Source organism: Paroedura picta, chromosome 1 (assembly GCF_049243985.1).
Source record: "Paroedura picta isolate Pp20150507F chromosome 1, Ppicta_v3.0, whole genome shotgun sequence".
NCBI classification, from domain to species: Eukaryota; Metazoa; Chordata; class Lepidosauria; order Squamata; family Gekkonidae; genus Paroedura; species Paroedura picta.
In genome coordinates this window covers 114,522,892-114,536,532 of record NC_135369.1, presented here as the reverse complement: position 1 = coordinate 114,536,532, position 13,641 = coordinate 114,522,892, and the positions used below count along the sequence as shown (strand labels likewise).

The 13,641-nt window shown below is 40.2% G+C and overlaps 1 protein-coding gene across 6 annotated transcripts in view; it reads left to right on the top strand.

The window, feature by feature from the left end:
* NKAIN2 (sodium/potassium transporting ATPase interacting 2) overlaps window positions 1-12,252 on the top strand; it is a 760,233-nt gene extending 747,981 nt beyond the window's left edge. For 4 of the 6 annotated variants that reach the window (XM_077300430.1, XM_077300422.1, XM_077300405.1 and 1 more), the window contains one exon: window positions 8,213-12,251. In XM_077300430.1, the coding sequence (XP_077156545.1) occupies window positions 8,213-8,222 (10 nt within the window). In that variant the 3' untranslated portion in view covers window positions 8,223-12,251. Of the gene's footprint in view, window positions 1-8,212 lie in introns of all 6 variants that reach the window. The other 2 variants (XR_013224835.1, XM_077300384.1) reach the window with 1 other exon arrangement.
* Window positions 12,253-13,641: the final 1,389 nt, after the last annotated feature.

Genomic DNA, 13,641 nt, shown 5'->3' with positions numbered 1-13,641 from the left:
GTTCCACACACACACACACAAAATGCTGTTATCTATGATGTTTGACTTGATGGCACTGATATGTAGACTGTGCTATCACAGACTAGTCAACTTTATTAGACTAGTCAACTTTAAGTTATGATAAACATCCATTTCCATTGTGACTCAAGTTTTAGAAAAGCATGTAACACGTAATCTTGACAGTTTAAAAAGTATTATACATTATGCATCATATATAATATTGTAAAAAGATAGGCTGAAAAGCATCTAAGTATCACCCTTCTCGTGTTGTCAGATTTTTAACATAATTTTCCTCATTTCCTCCTCATTCAACTCTTGACAATATTTAAATTTGAACAAAGGTTTGCTGCTGTTACAGCTATATTAATACTTTCACTGTTACTGTTTATTTTATTACTAGTGACAAAGCCCATTTGTAAAAATGGACATGTAGAGGGTTGTGGACAAGGCAGCGGGGGCGGGCGCAGTGCAGGAAGCCCGACGGACCCGGCTAGCTCCAGGCCAGGTCCGAAGCTTGCAGCGCGTCAAAGGGACAGCCCGGCCGCCACTGCGCGACGGCCGGGCTGTTCCTTTGGCGCATAGAAAGCCCGACAGGCCCGGCTGGCTTCAGGCCGGGTCTGGAGCTTCCAGCCCGGCAAAGGGACAGCCTGGCCGCGGCTGTGCCGCGGCTAGGCTATCCCTTTGCCGGGCTGAAGCTGGGAGGGCCGCCCTGAATGCCCCCTACCTTGCCTGCCTGCAGGGTAATGGCGGCGGTCAGGGCGGGCGACGTGGGGGGCCCGCCTTTCCCCTGGATTGACAACCGGAGGTCCCAATCGGCAGGCGCAAAGCGCCTGCCAACTCATCAGTCAGGGGCAAGGGGCCGATTGGCCCCCTGGCAGCAGACTGATAACTGGGGGGCCTAATCGACAGGCGCTTTGCGCCTGCCGATTGGGCCCTCCGGTTGTCAATCTAGGGGGAAGGGGCCAATGGCTACCCTTCCCCATCCCGGACAGGGCCCACCTCAAGGGCCCTTAGGGCTTTATTTCTACCGCTCCCGCAGAGCGGTTTAAAGATATGTATTATCGCCACAAATCCACATTGGCACTAAAATGAAAGATCGTTATACCAGTCAGAGCAATAATTCAACATATATTACTTTCCTAATAAGCTATTGCTATATTAATACTTTCATTGTTATTGCTTATTCTATTATACATCATATTATCTCCACAAATTCACATCAGCATTAAAACAAGATTTTTATACAATTAAAGACAGTAATTCAATGTATGTTAGTTGTCAAAAAAAGACAATTAATACTATAGATGATTTTAGTATAGCTTATCACTATAGCTCGTGTAGTTTTGTAGTTAAATATAGTGAGCCAGGTTTCTTCCCTACTCCTCCACACGCAGCCAGCTGACTGAGCTTGGGCTAGTCACAGTCCAATTTGAGCTGTCCTCACAGAGCAGTCTTTCTCAGAACTCTCTCAGCTCCACTTACCTCACAGGGTATCTGCTATGGGAAGAAGAAGGGAAGGTGATGGTAAGCTTCTTTGAGACTTCAGGTAGTGAAAAACAGGGTATAAAAACCAACTCTACTTCTTTAGCTTTGGTTTTCATAGTAAACTTTCCATCTTTCCTCTGTTTTTCAAACATGGTGTTAATTTCATCACTGCAGCATATTCAGCCATTTAGCGTTTTGTGTTTTAAGACTGGAAAAACAACTTTTCCATTTTGCTGCATAAATAGTTCTAGCTGCAGTCACCATATATTCAAATATGCCCTATGCCCCCCGCAGGGCTCTGCGCTCTGCGAGTCAGAATCTTCTGGTCGTTCCCGGCCCTAGGGAAGCACGCCCAGCTTCGACCAGGGCCAGGGCCTTTTCGGTCCTGGCCCCCACCTGGTGGAATGAGCTCCCGGGTGAGCTGCGGGCCCTGCGGGACCTTTTAATGTTCCACAGGGCCTGCAAGACGGAGCTCTTCCGCCAGGTCTATGGTTGAGGCTGGGGCTGCCGGGGTACATCGACTGCTCTCCCCCGGGCTTCTTGAACATCGTTGACCTCCTTCTCCTCCACCCCCCCTTTTTTTTTAGGAATGGGGGTAGGAAGGGGATCTTATTATTGTGCTGCCATGTTGTGACATTTTAAAGTCTTTTAATGGGAGTTTTAATGGGTTTTTAAAGACATTGTAACCCGCCGCAAGCCATTTGGGAGTGGCGGGAAATAAATCGAAATAATAATAATAATAATAATAATAATAATAATAATAATAATAATAATAATAATAATAATAATATCACTTCCAAAACTCTTGGTAATTTGTTGGGTAGTATTCCCAATAGCATATCCTTAGGATTTGTTGGAAAATTAAATTTTAATATATTTTGCATTCTTCCATGTATTTCCTTCCAGAATTTTTTAGCCTTTTTGTAAGTCAGCTAGATATGGTTAAAAGTTCTGCCTATTTCATGATATTTCAACATTTTCCAGCACAATTTTTATCCATCTTCTCAATGTCCTTGAAAGTGATATACCATCTAAAAACATTTTGAACCAATTTTCTCTGAGCATCTGAATGGCTGAATACTTTATTTATCCCACAAACATTCCTATTGTGAAATAGATATTTGCTCTCTGAAGTTTTGCATCCATTTAATCATGCATGCTTTCACTTGTTCTTCTGTTTCAAAATTTAAGTATTAACTTATAAATCCAATGTAATAAATTGTCTTTTTGCTTTTCTCTTAAAGTTCTACCTTCAATATTTATTGTTTCCTTTAACTTTGAAACTAATTGATAGTATTTTAGGCATTGCACATTAAATCCTTCATCTTTGATATCTTGCTAGGACTTGTATTTCCTTGGACATTTAATATATTATTATAACTTAGTCGTTGTGATCTTAATGTGGAAACAAATTCTAAATCAGGAGATTCTTGGATTTCTGGTTGTGCAGGCTCTGGTGCTTCCACCCAGCACACCACACATCTACAGTTCTCTTTGGTGGTTACAGAACATCAGTACACTTTCACTGCTGCTTCCACTGAATTGCATGGAGAAGCTTCAGTGTATAACAGTACCCCCTGAGGTCTTGGATTTAGGACAGAGTGGAATAGTCTGAAAGTGAGAGCTCATTCCACTCATTCATGTTGAAGTTCTGAAGGAAAATTAGTCATAAATGGCTAGACAAATTGATTTTACCATGTAGTATTCTTGTTCCTCAGAATTCACAAGTCAAAAGTGTAGGCTTTATAAGACATCTAGCAGTAAGTGCTTGGAAAGTCCAGACCCCTGTAAAATCTTTGCATAGTTGGCAGAAGTGCTCAATTTGGTTTCTAATGCATGGATTCTGTATTGGTAGAAAACAATACTGTATTGGAAAAAAACTAACACAATGATGAGAAAACTCATCTGTTCAGATGATAAGACTTTGTTTTGTTTTGTTTTTCACTTCTTTTAAAATAAGCATCAAAGATGCCTCTTAATCTATTACCACAAGAAGAGAAAATAGCTGAAGATGCATAATTTGGACACATAAACATTGTAAATGGATTATATATTTGATGCAATTGGCATAGTTACCTATTTTAATAGGGTTGTTATGCAAATAAAAATATTATTTCACATAACATTACCATTCTCTACAAAAACAAAAACCAAGTAGAAAATGTGTAATATGAAAACTTCATCAGTGATGACTATTCCAGCACCAAGCAAAATATGACCTTTATTAAAGACAGCAAGAATTTGAATTTTGTTGTCTATTTTTTCTATTTGTTTAAATGTATGTTGTCTTTACACAACATGTACCTGAGAGTTTACAACACTTTGAAGGACAAAGTATTTGAACAAAACTATTTGAATTAACTAATCATAAACTTGCCTAAAATTTATAATAGTCATAAGAGCCCTCCAATCTAAAACAGTATTAAACTGAGAGAGACAGACTAGCCCAAGATTATCCATTAAATTTCATGCCAGACTGTGGATCAAGGTTTCCCAGATTCTAGTTTGACACTCTATCCACGGTATCACACTGGCCCTCTTTTTTTGCATGAAATTCCACAGAGTGGCAATCCAAACAAACATGGGAAGCTGTCTCCTACTAAGTCAGCCTATTGTTCAATATTGTCTACTTAGAAGCAATATGAAGTAGTTTTGGAGAGAGAAACATCATTCTTAATATCAGAGATTTCCATACTGGAAATGACTGTGAGAGCTTCTGGCATGTAGCCAAGTCACCACTGAGCCGTAGCCACTCATTATAAAAAAGACTCTATGCAAGAGTTTCTTTTCAGAGACTTCCATGCTGAGGGCCATATTATTTGAATTGCCCCTGATGCACTTCCACAAGGCAAAATAGTGTATAAAATACAGATCTTGTCATGATGCTCAGGCACCAAACTTGTGAAACATGGTCCAAAATAGTTTCTCGCCTGTATTTGCCCAAAGAAATCTTTCTTTTTACTTTTGTCAAAGTGTTGTACACTTGCAAAATGTTATTTCTTCCAGTTACTGTTTATAGCTCCTTGGTACTTAGAGCAATTCTAATCCCATTTTTTCCTTCATAAACTATACCTTGCCATCAACATATGGAGCCTTCTAGCTGAGATATTATCCTATACTCTTTATGTCCTTTGCTTCAAGAGTGGCTGATTGCATTTACAGAGCTTACTAAAACCAGCTGGGAAGAAAGTTGAAGCTGTAGGGCAAAATAAGTCAATATAAATTTTGAAGATTGTAGCTGAACACAAGGAAACACAGGAGGAACATTAAGAATTCTGGATTGCTTTCCATTTTGTTGTTTCCTGGTCTGTTTCTCATCAATTGGTTGTTCTTTCTCTGTACTCACTACTTCTTACCTCATGGAGAACACTCAGTGTACCATCTCATTTCAATTATATGGCTATTTCAATTATAGCCATGGATAAACTTCCCCAAACTGAATTAAGAAAAAGTCAGGCAAAGTTTCATTGCAAAAGAGGTCTCTGAAACCACTTGTAAAATGCCAGTTTCTGGCATTAGCCCTTCTCCAGTCACTTCTTTGGGCGAGTGGGACTTACCCCGGGCGCATTTGCTGTCGTGGGGAAGCCCTCGCCAAAGAAAGACAGGGCAGGGACTACATGTCCCAGTGTGCCCTGGGGCAGCACTCGAGAGTGCGGCAGAGGACGGCTGGGGGAGGAGAGAGCCGTTTCGGCTCTTTCCAGCCTCCTCTGCCCGTGCCTTATAGGGAAGGGGCTAAGAGGCTTCTGCCTCTTTCCCACTTCTCTGCTGTCGCGATTGCCCACCCTCCCTCCCTGATGTCATTAGGGGTCAATAAAAAATGTTTTTTGGAATATTGTTAAATCTTTATTGTCACAACTTGTGGGTTTTGGGCATGGGGGAGGAACCATTGGCAAGCAATCCCAGCCTGCGTGCTGGCATGCTTTTGTGTGGGGGCCTCCGTAAGAGGCTGTGGGTAAGCGGAGCCGGGAGGCCATCACTCATGGAGGATGAGTTGGGACGGCAGATCTGCATTTCTGGATGGCGTGGAACCCGGCAGAGGTTCACGCCTCAACGGGTTCCCTAAATGTGGTCACCTCCCCATTCTATCCATCAGGGCATTGGGGGCATGGGGAGCCCGGTGAGGTGCCGGAGGGCCTCGTGCATACCTGATGAAGTAACGTTTGGCTGCCTTGTGGCCAGGGGACCACAAGAGGGATGGTTCCATTTCCCCCATGCTGGTCAACGCTCTATTGTTACAATAAAAGTTGTGGCCTGTTTAATGCCATAAAGTGGTTGTTGGTGTTTCTTCGGCGCAAAAGTATTCCCTTGAGCGGCAAATCCCTCTTCAAGCCCTTCTGATAGAGTCTGCAATTTTTGTGGCTACCAATGAGTCCCAAGAGAGAAAAATATGTCCCTCCAAATCATTTCCCCTCCCCTCCTCAGAGTGTAACAGCTACACAGGGAGGAAGAGTAAGAAGATCTCAAGGTTCCCCCATTCCTGGAGTTCAGAACATTGACATAGGGAAACAATGGCGGTTGCTTGAACTAACATGCATATTTTAAATGAGATTTCTGGAACTCTGAGGCTTAAGAACTGGGGGCGGGAGTATTTCTCTCTTCAAATAAAAAGGGGAAATTGCGGTGGAATTACTTCCCGATTTCAAACAAAACTGTCATGCATTGATGCTTAAGCTGTGCCTAAGAAGTGGTTTGATAAGCGGTGATATATTTGTCCATTTTCATTGTTGCATCTGATGTGCTTTGCTATCTAAAAAAAGGGAATTGCTAGTAAAAACAATGAGCCATTAGACATGCCATAAATTTATCTTGATACTTACCCCAGAAGATGCTATATTCCGGGCACTCCTCATAACATCACCAACCTCCCGCCTTCGGTCAGCAAATTTCACGCTAAATCTACCATTTTAAAATGCAACTTGGTGCTTTCCCCCAGTGGACAACCAGCACACTACATGCCAAAGAAATGTATGGAGGTGAAGAAATGCTATCTCTGCCTCCAGTGTCCTGCCCTCGCACCTGCCTCCCTCTTCCTTCTCCTGGGGATGGGATTTTATTTTTTAAGCGAACTGCCTGGAGCAATTAATAGGCATACAAGCGTGCAGGCAAAGCCAAAAAGATTTTTTTCCTGAAGTTCTGACACAAAGCATGGCTCTCTAAAGACCCCCCCCCCCAAAAAAATCAGGAATGAGATTAATTTTTGAAGTTTCAAGACTCATCATTCCATAAGGGGTGGCATTATAAAACATACTATGCATCTACCAGGAAGCCAGTCCACTTTCTTTCTTTCTTAAAAATCCTGCGATGCCCACCAAGTTTTTTAAAAATATAGTTCTCCATCTAAATGCCTATGCATCTATGATTATTTAAACAGAAAACTATTAATTTTTTTAAAAAAATTGGTAGGCATCGGAGGATCTTTTAAAAAAAGAAAGGGGATTGGCTTCCTGGCTTGTTTGAGAGGCAGAAGAGAATCGCAGATAAACTGCATTGCTCTCTTCTGCTATTTCTAGCAGCGCTTGTGGAGGGTAAGAAGCATGAAAAGGTAGCAGACTACAGTGAGATGGCAAGGTGAGGAATGGCCGGAGGTGCAATAATATTTAGCACTCTGCCATTCAGGTGGCGTTACGCTATTTTTTGTGATGTGCGGAAATGCCCAGTAACTGAACCTCAGCAGTAATCTCATTGCACTGAATTATTAAAAGTGAATATTAATAACAATATTAGAACTGTAGGGGGGGGAAAACCTGCATGAGTGTTTTTCTACCATAGGGAATCTTAAGAAGCATGGGGACACTGAAATAAGGAAGCAACAATAGTGCCAATCTCTTATGCTCTTCAGAATAAACATTTTTATTGAAAAAAGAGGCAGAACTATATATAATATCTGATGCCTAATACATTGTAAAAATTGCTCCAGAAGAGCTTGCCATTAAAGGAGGATTCAGTAATTCTTGAATGCCTTGCCATCTCTAGGGCCAGGGAGATGTTGTGATGCTCTGATCAAATTAGAAGTTGTTAGTAGCTACTTTTTAGGGTAATCTCCTGTCCAGGACAGGCCATCTATAATTTGTCTTGATATTCTTATTTCACAAATGGCCTACTGTTATTCCAGTGCTCTCTAGAGGTCATTATATCCTAGGAACTTGCTGCCTTATTTCTTTATTATATTTGCATGAGCTCAGAATGGCAACAGTGGAATGCTGTTTCCTAAAGACTCAGGTCAAATATCTGCATATCACAGCCCTGTGAGCCCCAGAAACAGGAGTAACCCCAAGGCCTAGAGGATGATTTAGAACCCAAGAGTTTCCACTGATGAATAGGAAGTGTCAGGAATTAATATGGACACTCGCCTTCTTCCTTTCCTTCCTATGTTTCAATGCTCAGAGTGTCTAATCACCTGTTGGGTAGACAAGACAGTACTGGCACCTTAAACCCCACTCCTTGTGTTCTGCTTCTTATCATTGGCAAGGATGATGTCATTTCAGGACGAGCTAGGATTGCTCTCTGAAGATGAACGTAGTAGTAGTAGTAGTAGTAGTAGTAGTAGTAGTAGTAGTAGTAGTAGTAGTAGTAGTAGTACTTATTACCCACCATTTCTCTTCAGATGCATACTCCTTTCAGACCATACCCCCTTAAACTTGTGGGTGGGAGAAATTCTAAGTGAAGAAGTATAATTTAACTTGTTTTCTGACAAAGCATCATTGTCTTTTTAACTGTTCTCTTTTAGGTCAAAGTGACACTAGTAAAGCAAGTGATTGAATCGAAGCACCTGTTCAAGGACTTATTCCAGCATGGCCTCCTGTGAGTTGCAAAGAATGAAAGAAGTCCCAACTTTTTCTGTTTCAGTACATACAGGGCCAAGCATACTTGATGACTGAGGCCTCTCTTCCTAACAAGCCCAGAGGAGAGTGCACAAGAGTCCTTCTCACTCATCCTGGAATCTCCAAATTTACATACAGAAAGTTCAAACAGAGAAGCAGTGGTGCCATCTTCTGGCTGCTATCACCTTTCTTCCCCCATCTCCTCCACGTGGTTCTTTCTGAGGTTCTTTTGTACTCTGTCTGGAGCCACATCTTCTTAATAAACATTGAAGTTACTGTGATGACCCTGAGACAGGACATCAATAGACAGCAGGTTGTTTGCCCTGAAGGCTGGAATAGTACATACTTGCCTTAACCCATCCTAAGTTGCACATCAGAAAAATTCAGTGTGGACTTTCTTAAGCAACTTCCTTTAGGCTCAATATGCTGTTCATTAATTCTAAAAGATTTCTAAGGCTGTGTCAGGTAATAGACTCTGCTTCTGCTAGAGTCGGCGGTGTAAGAAAATCACCAGAGAGTAAGTGCTTTACTGTGAAGCTGCCAGAGTGGCCAGAATGTCAACGCTTTAAAATACATACAGAAGAATTGCGCTCTTGGGGAAGTTGGGAAATGCAAGGAAAGGAAATTTTACCAACATCTGGAAAGAAACAACAAAAACAGTGCTCCTTAATTCCACTGTTTTTATTTACGGCACTCTGGGTGCTTTTATAAGTGACTCTATGTCTTTTACTAATGACAGAGATATCTGCATATTTCTATCAACAGAGGCCAACTAAATATGTATTAACTATGTTTACTCTTTTATAACAAATTCCAGTTGGAAATTCTACTCAAGCTTTTTTTAAAGGAAAAAAAAAACCTCTGGATAATATAAGACCTTTCTTGGTTGGTTTGTTTTTTTAAGTTGGGGTGGGAGTAGTTCCATTGGTGATATTTTTGAAGACTTTTTGTGGTATTTGGGAACCTATTGTGTGTTAGAATGTGTATCTTAACTTCCTGTATTATTGTGGCTAAAAAAAAAACCTAACCTGTGCTATTATGTAGTTGGCAACAAGATGCCTTTGGGAACTTTACTAGTAGGTCAGTGTGTTTATGAAATAATCTCAACGCCTAGGTGCATCCATTTCGTTCTGAATTTGAGCTGTAAATTCAGCCACTTCAGTGGTTTGTCATTGAGTGAGGGGACTATTTGCTCAGGCTTTTGTGAGGGAGGAGATATCTGAATAATCCTCATTTTTTTTACTGAAAACTGACACAGAAACATCAGCCAGAAACAGTTAAAAGGCATTAGTTCTTCTTGGACTGGGCAAATTGCCCAGTAAATCTTTATCAAGCAACTCTTTTCTGTGCTTATGAAGTGTGTGTGTTCTGTGTGGCCTATAAACTGCATAATGATAACTATGTCCATTCAGTTGGTCTGCCTCCCCCCTCCCCCATTTTGGTGTCTCTGCATGGGTATAATATATCACAGAAATAAATCTTGATGACAATAGAACAGTCATTATAGAAATAAACACATCTGTCAGGTTCCAGCAACAAAAATAATATTGATACAATATAAGTGGAAGTGAGCATAATTAACTATAAAATACAAAATAACATGGATATAATGGCATGGTATACTGGTTTTCAGATAGCACATGTGAAATAAAAAACTGTCAAGTCTGTAAGATCAACTGTCCTGATCTTCAGCATTTGCATCATTGTATCAGTTGCAGTACTGGAATGACATCATGATCAATGATGTTACACTGGTATAGCTCCTATAGGTACTCAATATTTGGTGGTCCATCATTAGACCTGAAGTAACTTCTCATAAACTTGAAATTCACTTACCATTAGTGGATTTAACTTGGATTATGAAGCATGAAAATTGGATCCTTAACCCTATTTTCACTTCCCCAGTACTTAATATCATTTTGGGGTAGGGGCTTTTATCCATCATTACTTAAGTTGAAAAACTTGTATGAGTAATTCTTCACTAAGAAGATTTTGAGATGTGCCCCTCCATATTTTGGTTAGCACTTAGATTGAGAAGGTGATGGATTTGCTTATTGATCCCTCACTGATAGTTCATCCCCAAATGCTTGCAGTCGTGGGCAGCCTTTCTCAACTTTTTTACCACTGAGAAACCACTGAAACATTCTTCAGACTTCAAGAAACCTCAGAAGTGGTGTAATCATACAGAACATGGTAGGGAAGCATAGTTGTGTACATGCCCATCTGGGGCCCCTCCCCTTTCTACCCCTTGAGGCCCATCGGCCATGTTGGGAGGAGAAAGCAGGTCACCATGACTATATATGGTCATATCACCTGATAAATGTTTAATAATTGTAAAAAATATATTAAAATTAATTAACTCCCACCCATTCAGGAAAGCCTTCCAGGGCTGTCAAGAAACCCCAGGGTTTCATGGAATCCTGTTTGAGAAAGTCTCATCTAGGGTTTTAATGCCTTCAAATGTAAGCCTTTACATATCTGCTTATCAAGGAGGAGGAACAGGATTAACTACAGTTTTGTGGAGGATCCATCATTCTGACTTGTATAGTGGTTCACTCTTATAAAACATTTAACAATCCTAATTATGTTGAATAACAAATTGTATGTTTCTGTTCATATAATCCTTTATACAGGAGAGTTTCGGTATCTGACTTCATTCATTACATATCACCAAATGTTTATGAGGCTTATGGATCAATGCTGAATGAATTAATATGGCTAGCCAGCAACATGTCATCAGTTCACACCACGTTCCATACCCTGGAACACATCCTGTCTTGCAGGCAGCAGTTCAGCTGTTGCAAGAAGTTGAAAATTGTATAGTGGGCCTTATCTAGAATATGTGAGCCCACTAATATGCATGTGTATTAGAAATAGAGATACATCTGGTATGAGATAATAGTATGTTGGGAAAAAGAAGTATGTTTCCATAGTTCCCATGGATACCCATAAGAATCAAGGATGCCCATAAGAAGTACAACAACTTTTGTACTGTCTTATGCAACTACATAAGAGTGCAGGCTTGATCATAGCTGACAGCAACATTGAAGTGTAACCAGAGAGTTTCAAACAAAAAAAAAATGGCCTGAAGAATTGCTGGTAAGAGTGGAGAATAGTTACGTTTGTTGTGCAAAAAAAGAGTTCTTTTTGATCATGACATCACTTCCTGTTCTGAAACAGGAAGAGATATGCATGTGCTATTTTTCTTTCCCATTCTCTTCACCACCACCAATACTCTTCATTGAGGAACAGTGGGGGATGGACAGTGTCACTGGGAGGTTCCCCACCGTTCTGGATAAGTGGCAATGCTAGACAGCTGATACTTCTGTGCTGCCTGAATTACAAAGGAGAGATTGCTGAAGAAAGTGGCAATCATTTTCTTCCAAGGCACATTCATGAAATTATGGTTCTGCTGTGATAGAAAAAAGGAGGAGAAGGAGAAGGCTGGAATCCACAGCAATCATCCTGAGTTTTCTTGAGCATATTTTAAGATTCTAAATTAAGGTTCTAAATATTCCAAACAACATGACACGGTAACATTTACACACACTATGTCTGTATTAGGCCTTCAAACTTGAATATACTGCAACTAAAATCACAACCATAAAAATAAATCAGGATTGTTGACTACTCTAGTGTATAAATTAGTGGACACCTGGTATGGAAAGAGTTTAGAGCACAGTAGTGTAAGAATATCTGAAATACTGTTGAATTGTACATCTGTATCTTCAAAATCTAGTGAAGAATGTTATTTTTCTAGACTGGGATTTTTTTTTTTTGTTCTAAATCTAATTATTCAGAAAGCAAGTGTTAATAATCCAAATGTTTTCTTTTCTGATAGTCATTTGTTTATTCTGAATGTATTTTTAACAAAAGTGATTTTTTTTGGACTAACCAGTGTAATTTGCATTAAAAAATAAAATTAAAAAAATAGCTTTCCAAGCTATTTATGGACCTCCCATACCACAAGTTTCCTAAATGACAGTTTTCAGAAGTTCAAATAAGAATCCTATTATATTTACATCCAGGCAATCCTGAGTTGTGCTTCACATGGATATGTCAGCACTAAACAGAAATTGCCAGATCATGACATCATTTTCATTATATACTGTGACACTGAAAGGCTTCTTTTACAAGGGTAACTGTAATAAGCTCTCAACCATTTAGAATATGTCTTTTAATTTTCCCTTCTCATCGGGGTATTTTAGTTTTTGATAGGCTCACAATAACCAACAATGCAGTAACTAATCTTTGTTAAGAAATATAATCTATTGGACACAGTCCATGGGCTTTTCCAGTGTGTATGGTTGCCAGCTCAGAGTTGAAAAATACCCGAAGATTTTGGGAGTGGAGCCTAAGGAGGCTGTGGCCCAGGGAGGCTTAAATGAGGTGCAATACCATAGAGTCAGTCATGTTCTCTAGGTGAATTGTCTATCACACGGAGATCAGTTGTAACAGCGAGAGATCTCTAACCAGTACCTGGAGGTTGGCAACCCTACAAATGTGAGATCTATTTTCAAATTTATGTTGTTGTGGGTGGGAAATTGGACCAGACTAAAAATTAGTATGCTAAGATATCAGCTATCTAAATGATCCCAAGTTCTGCAGGAAGGTCTGGGTTCCAGAAGAAAGTACACATGACATCCTTGATTTCTTAGCAAGCCAGCAGTCAATCCTGAAAAATTGGTTAGCTTTCACACAAATATAATTTGCACTGTATAGAAGCATAATTCATGATTTACAGTGCAATCCTAAACAGAGTTTCACACTTCATAACCCAGTGGTAATTCCTTAAGTACCACATGAGCAGTAAAAGGTGACAGTTATGCAGCAGATAAAATTTAAATTTATTTAGTCATATTTGAACAGCTGAGGAAAGCAGCTGTGGCATCTTAAAAACTAACAAAATTTTGTTCCTGCATAAACTCCTATAAGCCCAATTCTACATATCCACTGAGTGGCGAATGAAAAACGGAACGGAACAGGAAACGAGCCACATGATGCACACAGAATATCTCAACAATAGTAGTTTCCCACCATGTCTTGTCACACTGTACATGCGCCACACATCTCAGCCAAAGCCTGTGTTGATCTTCCACTAATCTACCTGGAGCCATAGAATATGTGTTATTGGTGTTGCCTTTGAAGATGCAGCCCATCTCAGCCTCGCTGCTGCAAAGTGAACTAACTAAAGTTACTGATCTATTCAAGCACAGACCCACATAGAAAGAATTATATTAATCTAACTTGAAGATGCTTAAAGCAGGGATTCCCAGCTAGGGGAACTGGGGAACCCTGGGGTTATAAAAGAGCTGGCCAGTTGTGGCCTTTCCTA